Source organism: Rana temporaria, chromosome 1 (genome assembly GCF_905171775.1).
Source record: "Rana temporaria chromosome 1, aRanTem1.1, whole genome shotgun sequence".
Classification (NCBI taxonomy): domain Eukaryota; kingdom Metazoa; phylum Chordata; class Amphibia; order Anura; family Ranidae; genus Rana; species Rana temporaria.
Genome location: NC_053489.1, coordinates 77,974,811 through 77,988,639, shown reverse-complemented (window position 1 = coordinate 77,988,639; position 13,829 = coordinate 77,974,811). Strand labels below are relative to the sequence as shown.

At 45.4% G+C, this 13,829-nt stretch overlaps 1 protein-coding gene across 2 annotated transcripts in view; it reads left to right on the top strand.

Annotated features, from left to right (window-relative positions):
• SLC38A9 (solute carrier family 38 member 9) overlaps positions 1 to 13,829 on the top strand; it is a 115,285-nt gene that overhangs the window by 88,754 nt on the left and 12,702 nt on the right. For both annotated transcript variants that reach the window (XM_040339458.1, XM_040339465.1), the window contains 2 exons: positions 9,222 to 9,335; positions 10,855 to 11,003. In XM_040339458.1, coding sequence (XP_040195392.1) covers positions 9,222 to 9,335; positions 10,855 to 11,003 — 263 coding nt within the window. The remainder of the gene's footprint in view (positions 1 to 9,221; positions 9,336 to 10,854; positions 11,004 to 13,829) is intronic.

The window sequence follows — 13,829 nt, the reverse complement described above, 5'->3', positions numbered from 1 at the left end:
GCGCAAACCAATCACTATACTTTTACCAAAAATATGTAGAATATTTATTATAGCAAAAAGTAAAAAATAGTGTTTTTTTTCCAAAATTGTCGCTCTTTTTTTGTTTATAGTGCAAAAAATAAAAACCGCAGAGGTGATCAAATACCACCAAAAGAGAGCTCTATTTGTGGGAAAAAAAGGACACAAATTTTGTTTGGGAGCCATGTCGCACGACAGCGCAATTTTAATTTAAAGCGACGCAGTGCTGAAAGCTGAAATTTCGCCTGGGCAGGAAGGGGGTATATGTGCTCAGTAAGCAAGTGGTTAAAGTCTGACACCAAAGCCTAGTGCACACAATGAGACTATTGGACGAATGATGGTCTTCTTTTTTTTTTTTTTTTTTTGCATGCTAGACTCATATTGAAAATGTAATAGGTTAGTAAACTTACAAAAATTCTTGTACAACAGAATACAACTTTAACCACTTAACCCCCGGACCATATTGCTGCCCAAAGACCAGGGCACTTTTTGCGATTCGTCACTGCGTCGCTTTAACTGACAATTGCGCGGTCGTGCGACGTGGCTCCCAAAAAAATTGGCGTCCTTTTTTCCCCACAAATAGAGCTTTCTTTTGGTGGTATTTGATCACCTCTGCGGTTTTTAGTTTTTGCGCTATAAACAAAAATAGAGCGACAATTTTGAAAAAAATGAATATTTTTTACTTTTTCCATAATAAATATCCCCCAAAAAATATAAAAAAAAAGTTTTTTCCTCAGTTTAGGCAGATACGTATTCTTCTACATATTTTTCGTTAAAAAAAATCGCAATAAACGTTTATTGATTGGTTTGCGCAAAAATGATAGCGTTTACAAAATAGGGGGTAGTTTTATGGCATTTTTATTAATATATATTTTTTACTATTAATGGCGGTGATCAGCGTTTTTTTTTTTTCGGTACTGCGACATTATGGCGGACACTTTTGACACATTTTTGGAACCATTGGCATTTTTATAGCGATCATTGCTATAAAAATGCATTGGATTACTATAAAAATGCCACTGGCAGGGAAGGGGTTAACACTAGGGGGCAGGGAAGGGGTTAAGTATGTTACCTGGGTGTGTTCTAACTGTAGGGGGGGTGGCCTCACTAAGGGAAATGACTGATCGCTGTGCATACATTTCTCCCCCTGACAGGACCGGGAGCTGTGTGTTTACACACACAGCTCCCGGTCCCCGCTCTGTAACGAGCAATCGCGGGTGCCCGGCGGCGATCGTGCCCCCCGGGCACCCGCACGGGAGTCACGGACGAGCGGGGGGCGCGCACGCGCCCCTAATGGCCGCTAAGAGAGCGGACGTTATTGTACGGGCTCTCGCCCAGGATAGAATGACGGCGGCTGGTCGGCAAGTAGTTAAAAGCTATGTAATATGTTGCATTGTAATGTATTCTTTAATTTTCGAGCATGACTGGTCTTGCTCGTCTGTTTTTTTTTTTCTTGGCGAATACTGTACTGATTAACCCTTTCGCTGCAAGATCGTTTTTTGCTAAAAAAAAATTGCACACGCGTATAAAAAAAAAAATTCAAGATTACACAAAACACACAAACATTATATATTTTCTGAAAGCAGGCACCCTAGAGAATAAAATAGTGGTAGTTGCAATTTTTATGCAAAATTTACGTAAAAAACACACTAACGTGAATTTTAGGACAAACAAACACAATAAATTGCCAACATTTTTGGTAACATATAAAATGAGTATGCACTGAGTAAATGGATACCCAACATGGAAAACTTAAAATTTATCTGCGCCAGTTAAATGGCTTCAAACTTCAGTACCCTATATTTTCTATAGGCGACACTTTAAAAGCCCCCTATAGGTATGGCGATATGTAACATGTGTATCGTATTTAACGTTTTCACGGGTAGGTGCCCCGATGCATGCGTTTACGTTCGTGCATGTGTATATGTTGGGTGGAGGGCCTCAAAAAATGTTGTGGGGGAATTTTATGTGTTTGGGTGTAACTTTATTTTTTGCCAACATTTTTTTTCTTACCTTTTTTTCCACTACAATCTGTCATAAGTAGGTTGTAAGTAAGTTAATATTTTAAGACTGATTACCGTATTTAAATGTTCATGCAAGTCCAAACATAACTAGTGAAGCAAGTTACGTCAGACCTCCTTGACAGTAAATCCGTTAAGTGCTCTATGTTTTAAAAGTCCAATTCCAGCCAATTTTGTTGTTCTGGATATACAGTTCGAAACCTCTGATATTTTTTCTACTGTTTGGGAGATTTTCCCCCTCCTTTTCTCTTGGAAGAAGTGATGACAAATCTTCCAAAATGGAAGACAAAACATGTTTTTGGTAGAGTAAGAAATGCTTCGTACTTGTCATAATGTTATTATTGTCCATGCTTTCCTTTTCCAATGACTATAGCACTCATCATGGTTTGCATAGGAATCACAGGGACATGACATGAGGGGATTATTCCCCAATGGGGTAACAGACCAAAATAAATACCTGACAGATATTTAAAGTCTTCCTTACTCTGTCAAAAACTCAAAGAAAAAGATGTTGACCAGCATTTGGCTTTAAAGCGGTGGTTCCCCCTAAAACAAATTTCTAACAATACATTCGTAAGACCCGTTACACTGCGGGTAGGCTGGCTTTCTTTATCGTACATCACGGGACACAGAGCGGCATTCATTACTATATGGGTTATATGGAGTACCTTCAGGTGTAGACACTGGCAATCTCAAACAGGAAATGCCCCTCCCTATATAACCCCCTCCCATAGGAGGAGTACCTCAGTTTTTACGCCAGTGTCTTAGGTGTTAGTCATGGTTTAGCTTGCCTCCGCATCCTTGGGATTAGGTGAGCTACCGGTTCTGTCCAAAAAAGCCTCAGCGCTAAAGTGGTCAGTAACCGGACCCCAAACCCTTGGGGTATAGCCCATAATGCTTTTCTTTTTAGAGAGCTGGACCCTGGGCCCAGAACTTAGAAACCTTTGGGTACCTAAAGTTTTCTGTTGCCAGGGTGCTATATGGGCCCAGGACAGTGGATCCTTCATAGGAACCCAGGGCCTGAAGGTCTAGACATCCCCACGGAGATGGTGGAAGATTGGGCCTCTTGCTTGGCAAAGTCCTGCGGCATGGAGCAGGTAAGTGAGGGGAAAACTTGCGGAACTTGGTTCTTAGCAGGTTTTTTTCTGGGGGGTCACAGGGGACATGCCTAAAGTTATGCACTGCATCTGGCAAACTAGTCACATATCATAAAGATAGGATGGCTCTCTATGTATTATTCCCCATAAGATGTGACCTCCCTTGTAGTGTTGGAAAAGCATTGAGTGGGGCCTGTGTTATATAAAAATATATGTGTGTGTCAGAGAGCTTTGCTTACCTGCAGGCCTCCAGGCGATGCTCCATTCAGTCTTCCTCCTCAGAGCCTGCAAGCAGGCAAAACGCTAACCTCCTCATGGTTCCAGGCTGCAGGCTGCAGTTTGCTGGAACAGAGAGGTCCCTTCCTCCCAAAATCCCCCCCCCCTCCCCCTGTCGGGAGGGGCATTTCCTGTTTGAGGTTGCTGGGGGGGAAGGGCGGGTCAGTGGCTTAAAGGAAGGGGCGGCCCTTCCTTGTTTGTTCCATCAATACTTTGGAACTGAGGAGAAAGACCAGAGCGGCAGCACGGGGCGCCGAGGACACACAGTGGCCAGAAAGGATATTGCAGTCTTCAGAGGACTGTTTTGTCAAGCCTAGAAATAGGCTGTTTCTTTTCCATCTCATAGTTTTTCTTTGCAATACTACTCAGGGGGACAGAATGTTTTTTCTTTCCTGGATTTGAAACAAAAACGAAAAAAAAAAAAAAAAAAAAAAAGTCATCTAGGGGAGAGGAAGCATTTTTTTTTATCCCCCAAACAGGTGTTTGGACAATTAACTTTTATAGTTCCAAATACCAATAGGTAGCAGGTGTACCTCGGTATTGTACCATGGTATGCCGCTGTTTTCCCTACAGGGAGCCTTGGGGCCATCGGGATCTGGGGCTGGAGCTGACGCGGGTCAGTCCAACCCTAAGATGGTCACGGAGGAGGTATTACTCACCTCTTTAAAAGAGATGCAGAAAAGCATGGGAAAAATGATATCCGCAGCTATGCGGGGCAGTAAGCGGAATAGATCTCCGTCGCCCGAGCGCGGACCCTCAGAAGAGGAGGTCCTTTCCTCAGGGGAATTGGACGACCTCTTGGACACGGACCAAGTAGGTTCAGGGATCGAAGACCCGGATACAGAGGAGTCTGGGGCAGTCTCCCTGAGGGAGAGCTGGTGGATTCAAGGATTGTCGGACTTGGTCCATAGGACATTCAACTTGCCAGTACCAGATCTCCAGGTATCGACGGTTTCAGCTTTGGGCTCACTGAGGGCGCCTCAAAGCAATGCTGTGTTTCCGATCCATCCTCTATTAGAGGGAATTTTGTTCCAAGATTGGAACAAGCCAGATAAGATCTTCTTACCACCTAAAAGGTTCTCTGTCCTATATCCTATGGAAAAAAAAAAAAAAAATTTTTTCCAAAAGATGGGCTACTCCTGCAGTGGACGCAGCCATCTCATGTGTTAACAGATCGTTAACATGCCCTGTAGAAAACATACAGGTGTTCAAGGATCCAGTTGATAAGCGCTTGGAAGCACTACTTAAGAACTCCTTCACTACTGCAGGGGCAGTAGTACAGCCAGCTGTGGCTGCGATTGGGGTCGCTCAAGCATTATCGGATCAATTTAAGCAGATGCTTAAACTTATTCCGGCCCAGCAGGCAGAAAAATTTTCGGATGTCCCTAAGGCCATATGTTTTACGGTAGACGCAATCAAGGATTCTATCCAGCAAGCGTCACGTTTATCGTTATCCCTTATCCATATGAGAAGACTCTTATGGTTAAAAAGCTGGGAGGCTGAGCCCCCATGCAAGAAGCTCCTGGTAGGGTTCCCCTTCCATGGAGGACGACTCTTCGGAGAAGACCTAGATAAATACATTCAGACCATTTCAAACGGCAAGAATACTCTCTTGCCAACTAAGAAGAAGGTTCAGGGACCTGCGTTTAAACGACAGTATTCCCCTGGGCAGGGGCCCTCTAATGCCAAGCAGTATCGACGGCCTCCTGCAAAAGCAAACTTCGGCTTCAACAGCAGATCACAAGGACAGGCTGTTAGAGGCAAAAGGCAGTGGTTTCGCAAACCAGCAAAACCAGCCCCCAAGCCAACCTTATGAAGGGGCGCCCCCACCCACGAAGGTGGGGGGAAGGCTGCGACTCTTTTCAGAGATTTGGGAAGCCAGCATTCCCGACGAGTGGGTACGGTCTTCCGTGGCCACAGGCTACAAATTAGATTTCCTAAGGTTTCCTCCTCCTCATTTCCAGAAGTCGAGGATTCCAAACGATCCGGAAAAGGGAGCCGCATTAAGATCGGCATTAGATCATCTACTTTCCCAGGAAGTAATAGAGGTACCAGTCCTGGAACAGGGGCTGGGTTTCTACTCCAACCTATTCATCATCCCAAAATCCAATGGAGATGTCAGGCCAATTTTGGACCTAAAGATGGTAAATGCATATCTAAAGATCCGCTCATTTCGGATGGAATCCGTGCGGTCAGCAGCTGCCACACTCCAGAAGGACGACTTCATGGCGTCCATAGACATAAAGGATGCCTACCTTCATGTTCCAATTTATCAGCCACATCAAAGATATCTACGCTTCATGGTGGCTTCGCGTCACTTCCAATTCGTGGCGCTTCCCTTCGGGTTGGCTACGGCCCCCCGGGTGTTCACGAAGGTCCTAGCTCCAATCCTAGCCAAACTAAGGATCCAAGGGGTCACGATCCTAGCATACCTGGACGACCTCCTAGTCATAGATCACTCGTCTCCCGGCTTGGAGCGAGCAGTGGCCCTCACGGTCCAATACCTCGAGAGGTTCGGCTGGGTCCTAAATCGAGAAAAGTCAGCTTTCCAGCCCACAAAGCAGTTGGAATATCTCGGCATGAGATTAGACACAGAACAACAAGGAGTGTTCCTACCTCTGAGGAAGGTAAAAGCCATCAAGGAATTAATCCTACTGGTTCTAAGCAAGAAAGAACCGACTATTCGCATATGTATGAGGTTACTAGGCAAGATGGTGGCCACATTCGAGGCGGTACCATACGCCCAGAGCCACACTCGCATCCTACAGGCAGCCATCCTGTCAGCATGGAGCAGAAGGCCACAGGCCTTGGATATCCCGTTGCCGCTCTCATCAAGAGTCCGACAAAGTCTGTGTTGGTGGTTAGACCCTCAGAATCTACTGAAGGGGAGGTCTTTCAGCCCAGTGGCTTGGAAGATAGTGACCACAGACGCCAGCCTGACGGGCTGGGGAGCAATTTTGGATGGTTGCACTCGCCAAGGTACTTGGGCAAAGCCAGAGAAGCAGTTGCCCATCAACATCTTGGAGCTCAGAGCTGCTCGACTAGCCCTCAGGGCTTGGACGTCAAAATTGCAGGGGTTCCCGGTGAGAATTCAATCAGACAATGCCACGGCCGTGGCACACATAAATCACCAAGGGGGAACCAGGAGTCAAGCCGCTCAGAGAGAGGTGAGCTTGATTCTTCTATGGGCAGAGGCTCATGTGCCCTGCATATCGGCAATATTCATTCCAGGAGTGGACAACTTTCAGGCGGACTTCTTAAGCCGCCAGACTCTATGGCCGGGGGAATGGTCTCTGCATCCACTAGTCTTTCAAGCACTCTGCCAAAGATGGGGAGTGCCGGACGTGGATATCATGGCATCGAGACTCAACAAGAAACTAGACAGGTTCATGTCCCGCTCAAGGGATCCGATGGCCTGCGGAACCGATGCGTTGGTTTGCCCTTGGCATCAGTTCAAACTTCTTTATGCGTTTCCCCCGCTCCAGTTACTACCCCGCCTGCTGCGCAGGATCCGGGTGGAGCACATACCAGTCATCTTGGTAGCTCCAGCATGGCCCAGAAGGGCATGGTACTCACTAATCTTAAGGATGGTAGTGGGAGACCCTTGGACTCTTCCTCTATGGCCAGACCTGCTATCGCAAGGTCCGATCCTCCACCCTGCCTTACGGCATCTAAAATTGACGGCCTGGAAGCTGAATCCCTGATTCTCAGGGGTAGAGGTCTGTCTCAGAAAGTAATCTCTACCCTAATCAGAGCCAGGAAACCGGTCTCTAGGGTGATTTATTACAGGGTCTGGAAGGCCTATGTAGGCTGGTGTGAGTCCAAGCGATGGCTTTCTCGCAAATTTACCATCGATAGAGTATTAAGTTTTCTCCAGCTAGGAGTGGATAAAGGATTGGCATTAAGCACAATCAAAGGACAGATTTCTGCTCTGTCAGTGTGGTTTCAGCGGCCGCTGGCCACCCACTCGCTGGTTAAGACCTTCCTTCAAGGGGTCTTACGTATTAGACCTCCAGTTAAATCCCCGCTTTGTCCGTGGGATTTAAATCTTGTTCTGTCAAGTTTACAGAAACAACCGTTTGAGCCGTTGGCTGATATTCCTTTGGTTCTACTGACAAGGAAGTTAGTATTTTTGGTTGCCATAGTTTCCGCAAGAAGAGTTTCGGAGCTGGCAGCCTTATCCTGTAAGGAACCATATCTTGTTTTTCATAAGGACAGGGTCGTTCTCCGCCCTCATCCTTCCTTCCTTCCGAAGGTCATATCCAGTTTTCATTTGAACCAGGATTTGGTATTACCATCCTTCTTCCCTAAACCTACTTCCAGAAAGGAAGGGTTGCTGCATACCTTGGATATTGTCAGGGCCATGAAGGCCTATCTTAAAGCTACAAAGAAGATCCGGAAGACAGATGTGCTGTTCATTCTACCGGATGGGCCCAAGAAGGGGCAGGCAGCTGCAAAGTCCACCATTTCTAGGTGGATTAAGCAATTAATCACTCAGGCCTACGGCTTGAAAGGGTTGCCTCCTCCAGTATCATTAAAGGCTCATTCTACTAGAGCCATGGGCGCCTCCTGGGCAGCACACCACCAGATCTCTATGGCTCAAGTTTGCAAGGCGGCAACCTGGTCTTCTGTCCACACGTTTACAAAATTCTACAGGTTGGACGTAAGAAGGAATACTGATACTGCCTTCGGGCAGGCAGTGCTGCAGGCTGCAGTTTGAGACCCTCGGATTCCGGGGGCTCCTCTTGTTCGAGTTAAATTTAAAAATTTTATTTTTCTCAACTAAGTTGGATTTATTATGATTTGAGTATATCTCTAAATTAAATCCTTTTGTCTTGGAGATGTTCTCCCTCCCCTCATTGTAAGCATTGCTTTGGGACATCCCATATAGTAATGAATGCCGCTCTGTGTCCCGTGATGTACGATAAAGAAAAAGAGATTTTTAATACAGCTTACCTGTAAAATCTTTTTCTTGGAGTACATCACGGGACACAGAGCTCCCACCCCTCTTTTTTGAGGACCATTTTGGGAGGCATACTGCTTGCTACAAAACTGAGGTACTCCTCCTATGGGAGGGGGTTATATAGGGAGGGGCATTTCCTGTTTGAGATTGCCAGTGTCTACACCTGAAGGTACTCCATATAACCCATATAGTAATGAATGCCGCTCTGTGTCCCGTGATGTACTCCAAGAAAAAGATTTTACAGGTAAGCTGTATTAAAAATCTCTTTTTTGTTTTTTTAGTACATACCTCGATATCGGCGTTTCGTCCCTTGGCGGTGGGCGTTCCTAGTTGATTGACGTTCCTCCGACGGGCGCATACTGCGCGTCACGACTTTCCGACAGAAGCGGAACGTCATTGCGCAGGCGCCGTATAGAGTCGGCTCTATACGGCGCCTGCGCAGCGACGTTCGGCTTCTTTCGGAAAGTCGTGACGTCACGTATGTGCCCGTCGGAGGAACGTCAATCAACTAGGAACGCCCACCGCCAAGGGACGAAACGCCGATATCGAGGTATGTACTAAAAAAACAAAACAAAAGCCAGCCTACCCGCAGTGTAACGGGTCTTACGAATGTATTGTTAGAAATTTGTTTTAGGGGGAACCACCCCTTTAAGCAGCAAGTGCTATACATCAGATCATAACATGGCCTGTTTGGATGGTTGCCTTTGCCTTTAAAGATTAGTAAATTTGTGTAAGTGTTAGAGGGAGGTGTTTAGAGAATTCTCTAATGAAAAGGAAGAGAGGCGGCAGTTATTATTGTAGAAAATGGAGAATAATTGAATGACATTTGTTGTTTGGTTCTTACAGGTCAGGGATCTCTCGGTTGCCTATCTCCTGGTTGGATTAACTTACATGTTTGTAGGTGTCATGATATTTGGCTTATTTCCTTCTCCTCCGCTGGCAAAAGAATGCATTCAGCAAGTAGGTGTAAAACTAAGTATATCTGTCTGTTCAAATTTTAAACACAATTACTTTTTGTGAGGGACTTTATTGGTGCTACCTATAACTGGCAACACTGAACAATGATTTTCGTTACAAGTTTATCTTATTTAGTAACAGTTAAAATATAATATATTAAACACACAATTTCTTCGGTCCTTTATGTAACAATGTCCATCAAATGGGAATATATATATATATATATATACAAAACCAGTATACAGTCATGGATCTTGCAGAGGAGCTGGATTAAAACTGCAGCATTTTTATTATCAACGTTTCTATGAAGCTCAGTCCATCGTTTTTAAGAGGTTTGGGAAAGAGAGACTTTGATTTATCGAAACATCGACAAGAATGCTGCTGTTTTGATCTGCAAGATCCGTGACTGCCTAGAGGCAGTATAGAATACCAGTTTTTGATTTGTATGGATTTCTTTGTGAGTGAGCATCTGGACATTTACCTCAAACAATGAGGTGGCTACCCTTTGGAACAAATATATATATATATATATATATATATATATATATATATCCCCCGGAAACGTTGTCGCCGGATGTGACGTCAGACGTACCGTGTCCCCGCCTCTACACACTTCGCTGTCAGAAGCTTAATCAGGAAGGCTTTCTGATGATGCTGTTGACAGCGAAACAGATGATTTCTGATCACTTGAGTGGGTCAGCATTCTTACATAATGCTGTCAAAGATGCAGTGCAATTTTAGTGCGTTTAAAATAAGGACACATTTAGAAAGGGGTACTCTGGGCTGCATATTGGTAATAGTAGGCCTGAGCCACTTAAAGGATGACTCCACTTTCATGAAAAGAAAATTACAAAAAAAAAATAATATAACCTATACAATTACGACCCAAGTCATATTCTAATTGAATGTTATTAAATATTACCTTCCCTTTTCAATCTGTAGCACTGTGATTTTCTGTAAATTTCTATATGGCTACCTGGAGGCATTTTGTACACAGTGTACAGAACACCCCCTAAAATGTAATTTTCTGCTTGTGTGATTGGCTCACTAATTTTCCCAAAAGTCTGCAATAAGATGCACACCAGATTTTTGGCATCCCCTGCAACAAAAATCCAATTTTTGGTGAGGTACTTCCAAAGGGAAAGCACATCTACCATGATTTTTCCTCATTAGAGCCCTGCAAGTGCAGCAGCTGACTGATAATTGTAAAACTACTCTCATTAGATTCACTATGCACATGGACACAGACAAACAAGCAGCTATTTCTTCAAAATAACAAAAGGTAGGAATCTATAACAAAGTTTGTTAGAATTCTTGAAATGTACATGGATCACCCAGAGGGGAATGTTTTTTTCTCAACAAAAGTGGAGTTACTCTTTAAATGTCATTCTGTGAGAACAATAGGGATTGTATGCCCTCCCTTCTCTAACCCTTTGTATCAGTAAGGTATATTGATTTTCACCAGTTAAGCCCATAATTTCTTTATCTTAAATGTAACTTTATCTTTTTATGTTCCTTGTAGAACTTTCTAGATAATTTTCCCAGCAATGACGTCCTGTCATTCATTGCAAGAATATTCTTACTGTTTCAAATGATGACCGTGTACCCACTGCTAGGGTATCTGGTCAGAGTACAACTCCTGGGACATATCTTTGGAGACATATATCCAAGGTGGGTAAGATGTTTACATGTGACTCCAGCTGTAAGCTTTTTTTCACAGGAATGCTGTTGTCTGTGAAGTAGATCTGATAAATATATTTCACTGTTCCTGCAGTTTTTTTGTATTCACTTCTGGCCTTGTACTGTCAGATAAAATGGCAATCCAAATAGATAATTTTGATAATGCATATGTAAATATGCCTTTTATACTAATGTTCATGCCCATTTCTATGCCATTTATATTCACATTATTGTGCATTTTAGATTTTCCTTTTTTAAATTTCTTTATACATTATGCAAAGTGACAGAGTAACATTCTGTATAGAGGTTTCCATGCATGCATGCCATGTGTTTTTGTGAGTTGTATTAGTCAATTCAATGAATACTTGGTGTTACCAAACCCACAACCCTAAAATCAGTGTGTATATGCAGTAAAGCATACTTGTTATACTAGGGCTCGACAAAACCCAGGCGCCCAGTCGCAATTGCGACAAGAAATTGTGACCTGGCGTCCGCCGGTAATTGAGGCCGTGGCAGTTCTTAAAGTGTTTTTTTCACTGTTTTCACTGCCATCTCCTTCCCTCTAATTAGAACCTGTGACGGTATTAGAATGATATCCCTGTCAAAGTCTTCCCTTCTTCCCATAAAGATAATCACCCAATATTCCACAAGGGGGAATATTCCTGGAGTCGCCCCAATAAGCCACACATGCCAAGCTTACTGCTGGAACAACACACTTTAATGGTTTTCTTCTCAGCTTTTTATACAGTCCAAGACATTCAAGCAACAATGAAATCTCCACCCCCCTAATCACACACTAAGGCTAATTACTAAAACATTCTACCGACCGACAATTATCATGTCTAATCACTGCACATTCCTTAAACAGCATAACAACAAACCACCTTCACACACTTGAGTTTCCTAGGCAGACGTTTCGTCTGCATCCAGTTTGACACCTATTAACACCTCTGAGCATCACTAGGTTGTAGACAGCGTTATCACACAATTTAAAGGCCTTTCAAAAGCTAGCCTAGAGAGAGATGAGTCACACATGAAAACACCTGTTACCTCTAACACACAGACATTAAAATAGCAGGGAGAGAATTAGACTGAAGCATATAGGCAAAAAGTCCTTCACAATGGCCCCCCTTTTTCTCCCTGCTCCGGGGGGACCTTTCCTGGTCCAGTAGGGTTGACGGGTTCCGAGCTTTTAGTCCGAGGTTAACTCCGTTTGGCGTGACAATCCATCGGCATTCCCGTTTTGCATGCCTGGGCGATAATGAATCGTAAAGTCATAGGGCTGTAAGGCCAAGCTCCAGCGTAGCAAACGGGCGTTGTCCCCTGAAACCCGGTTAAGCCACACCAAGGGGTTATGATCGGTGATGAGAGTGAAAGCCCGGCCATAAAGGTAAGGTGTGAGCTTTTTGAGTGCCCATACCAAGGCCAAACACTCTTTTTCAATGGTGGCGTAACTGACCTCCCTTGGCAACAGTTTCCGACTCAGGTATGCCACCGAGTCGTCAGATCACACGCCGTTCAGTCCCCAAGTCTTTGTGTGATCTGCAGAGTCACCAGAAGTCAGTGTGAAGACAGCGAATGGGTCTGTGCGCCGCCGTCTAGGTGTCCCGCTATGGGAGGGGCAGGTTATGGCTCTGAAGTGACAATCACAGGAGATTCATAAAAAGAAAAAGTTATATTTGTTGAAATGCTGTAGCACTGGTGCTCAGAGTCCGGGGGGGGGGGGGGGGGGGATCAGTGCCCCATAGGGTCAGCCACCCTCTGCTCCCTCCGCAGCCGCCGGTTCTCCTCTTTGAGCTTCTCCAGCTCCATCTCCAGTTCATGGAGCCTGGGGGGGGTCAGCCCGCTGTGACCTCAGGTGGTTGTTCTCCTCCTCCTTGCGGCTTATGCACTCCTCCAGCTCTATGTACTCACGGATCAGATCCTGCTTGCTCATGTCCTGCAGGCTCTCCACGTGGTCCTTCATCATCAGGAACTGGGTGGTGGTGTAAGGGGCCACCGGTGGGCCCTTGGCGAACATCTCGGCCCGCATCTGGGATGCCCGCTGCGACTCCCTCTCCTCCAGTCGCTTCTTCTCCTCCCAGGTCAGCTTGTTATACGGCTTCCAGGACCTCTTCTTCTTGGGGGGTAGCCGGCGGTGCCTCTTTCTGCCCAGCTCCCTCCAAGGCCCCTCCGGCTCATGGCTGTCACCCATGACCAGCTGACAATGGTGTTCCCTGTTGTCCGTAATAACAGATTGTACCGTGAGGACTTCGTAAAGGGTGTCCAAGGGTTCTTCCTGACCCAGCTCCTGGAGATCCCAAGCCGAGTCTACACAATGGGCTGCTGCTGGTGGGCGGTACCCAGGTTGAGACCAATTTGACCTGGTGTTGTCATTCATGGGGCAATTCTGCTTGAAGTGACCCAGCTGTTTGCACCGGAAGCAGCGTTGTTCGTTGTCCTCCTGGCGTGGATAGCGAGGGCTAGATGTCACCGGTCTGTTAGGAGGTTGGTATCTAGCGGCTGGTGGGTGTGAGGGCACCGTTGGTCGTGGAGGTTGTACCTGTGGTGTGACCTGGTTCATCTTGCGAGTTTCCGCATATTCATCCGCCAACTTAGCGGCCTCTGGTAGAGTCATGGGCCTGCGATCTCTCACCCAGTCTTTGACGTCCGTCTGGATGTGATTGTAAAATTGCTCCAGGAGCATTAGTTGCAAAATGTCCTCTGCGGTGGTGGCCTGGCTGCTGTTAACCCAGTTAGAGGCCGACAGGGATAACTGGCATGCCCATTCCGCGTAAGAGTCTTTTGTGGTTTTGCGTGAGTCCCTGAACTTCTGTC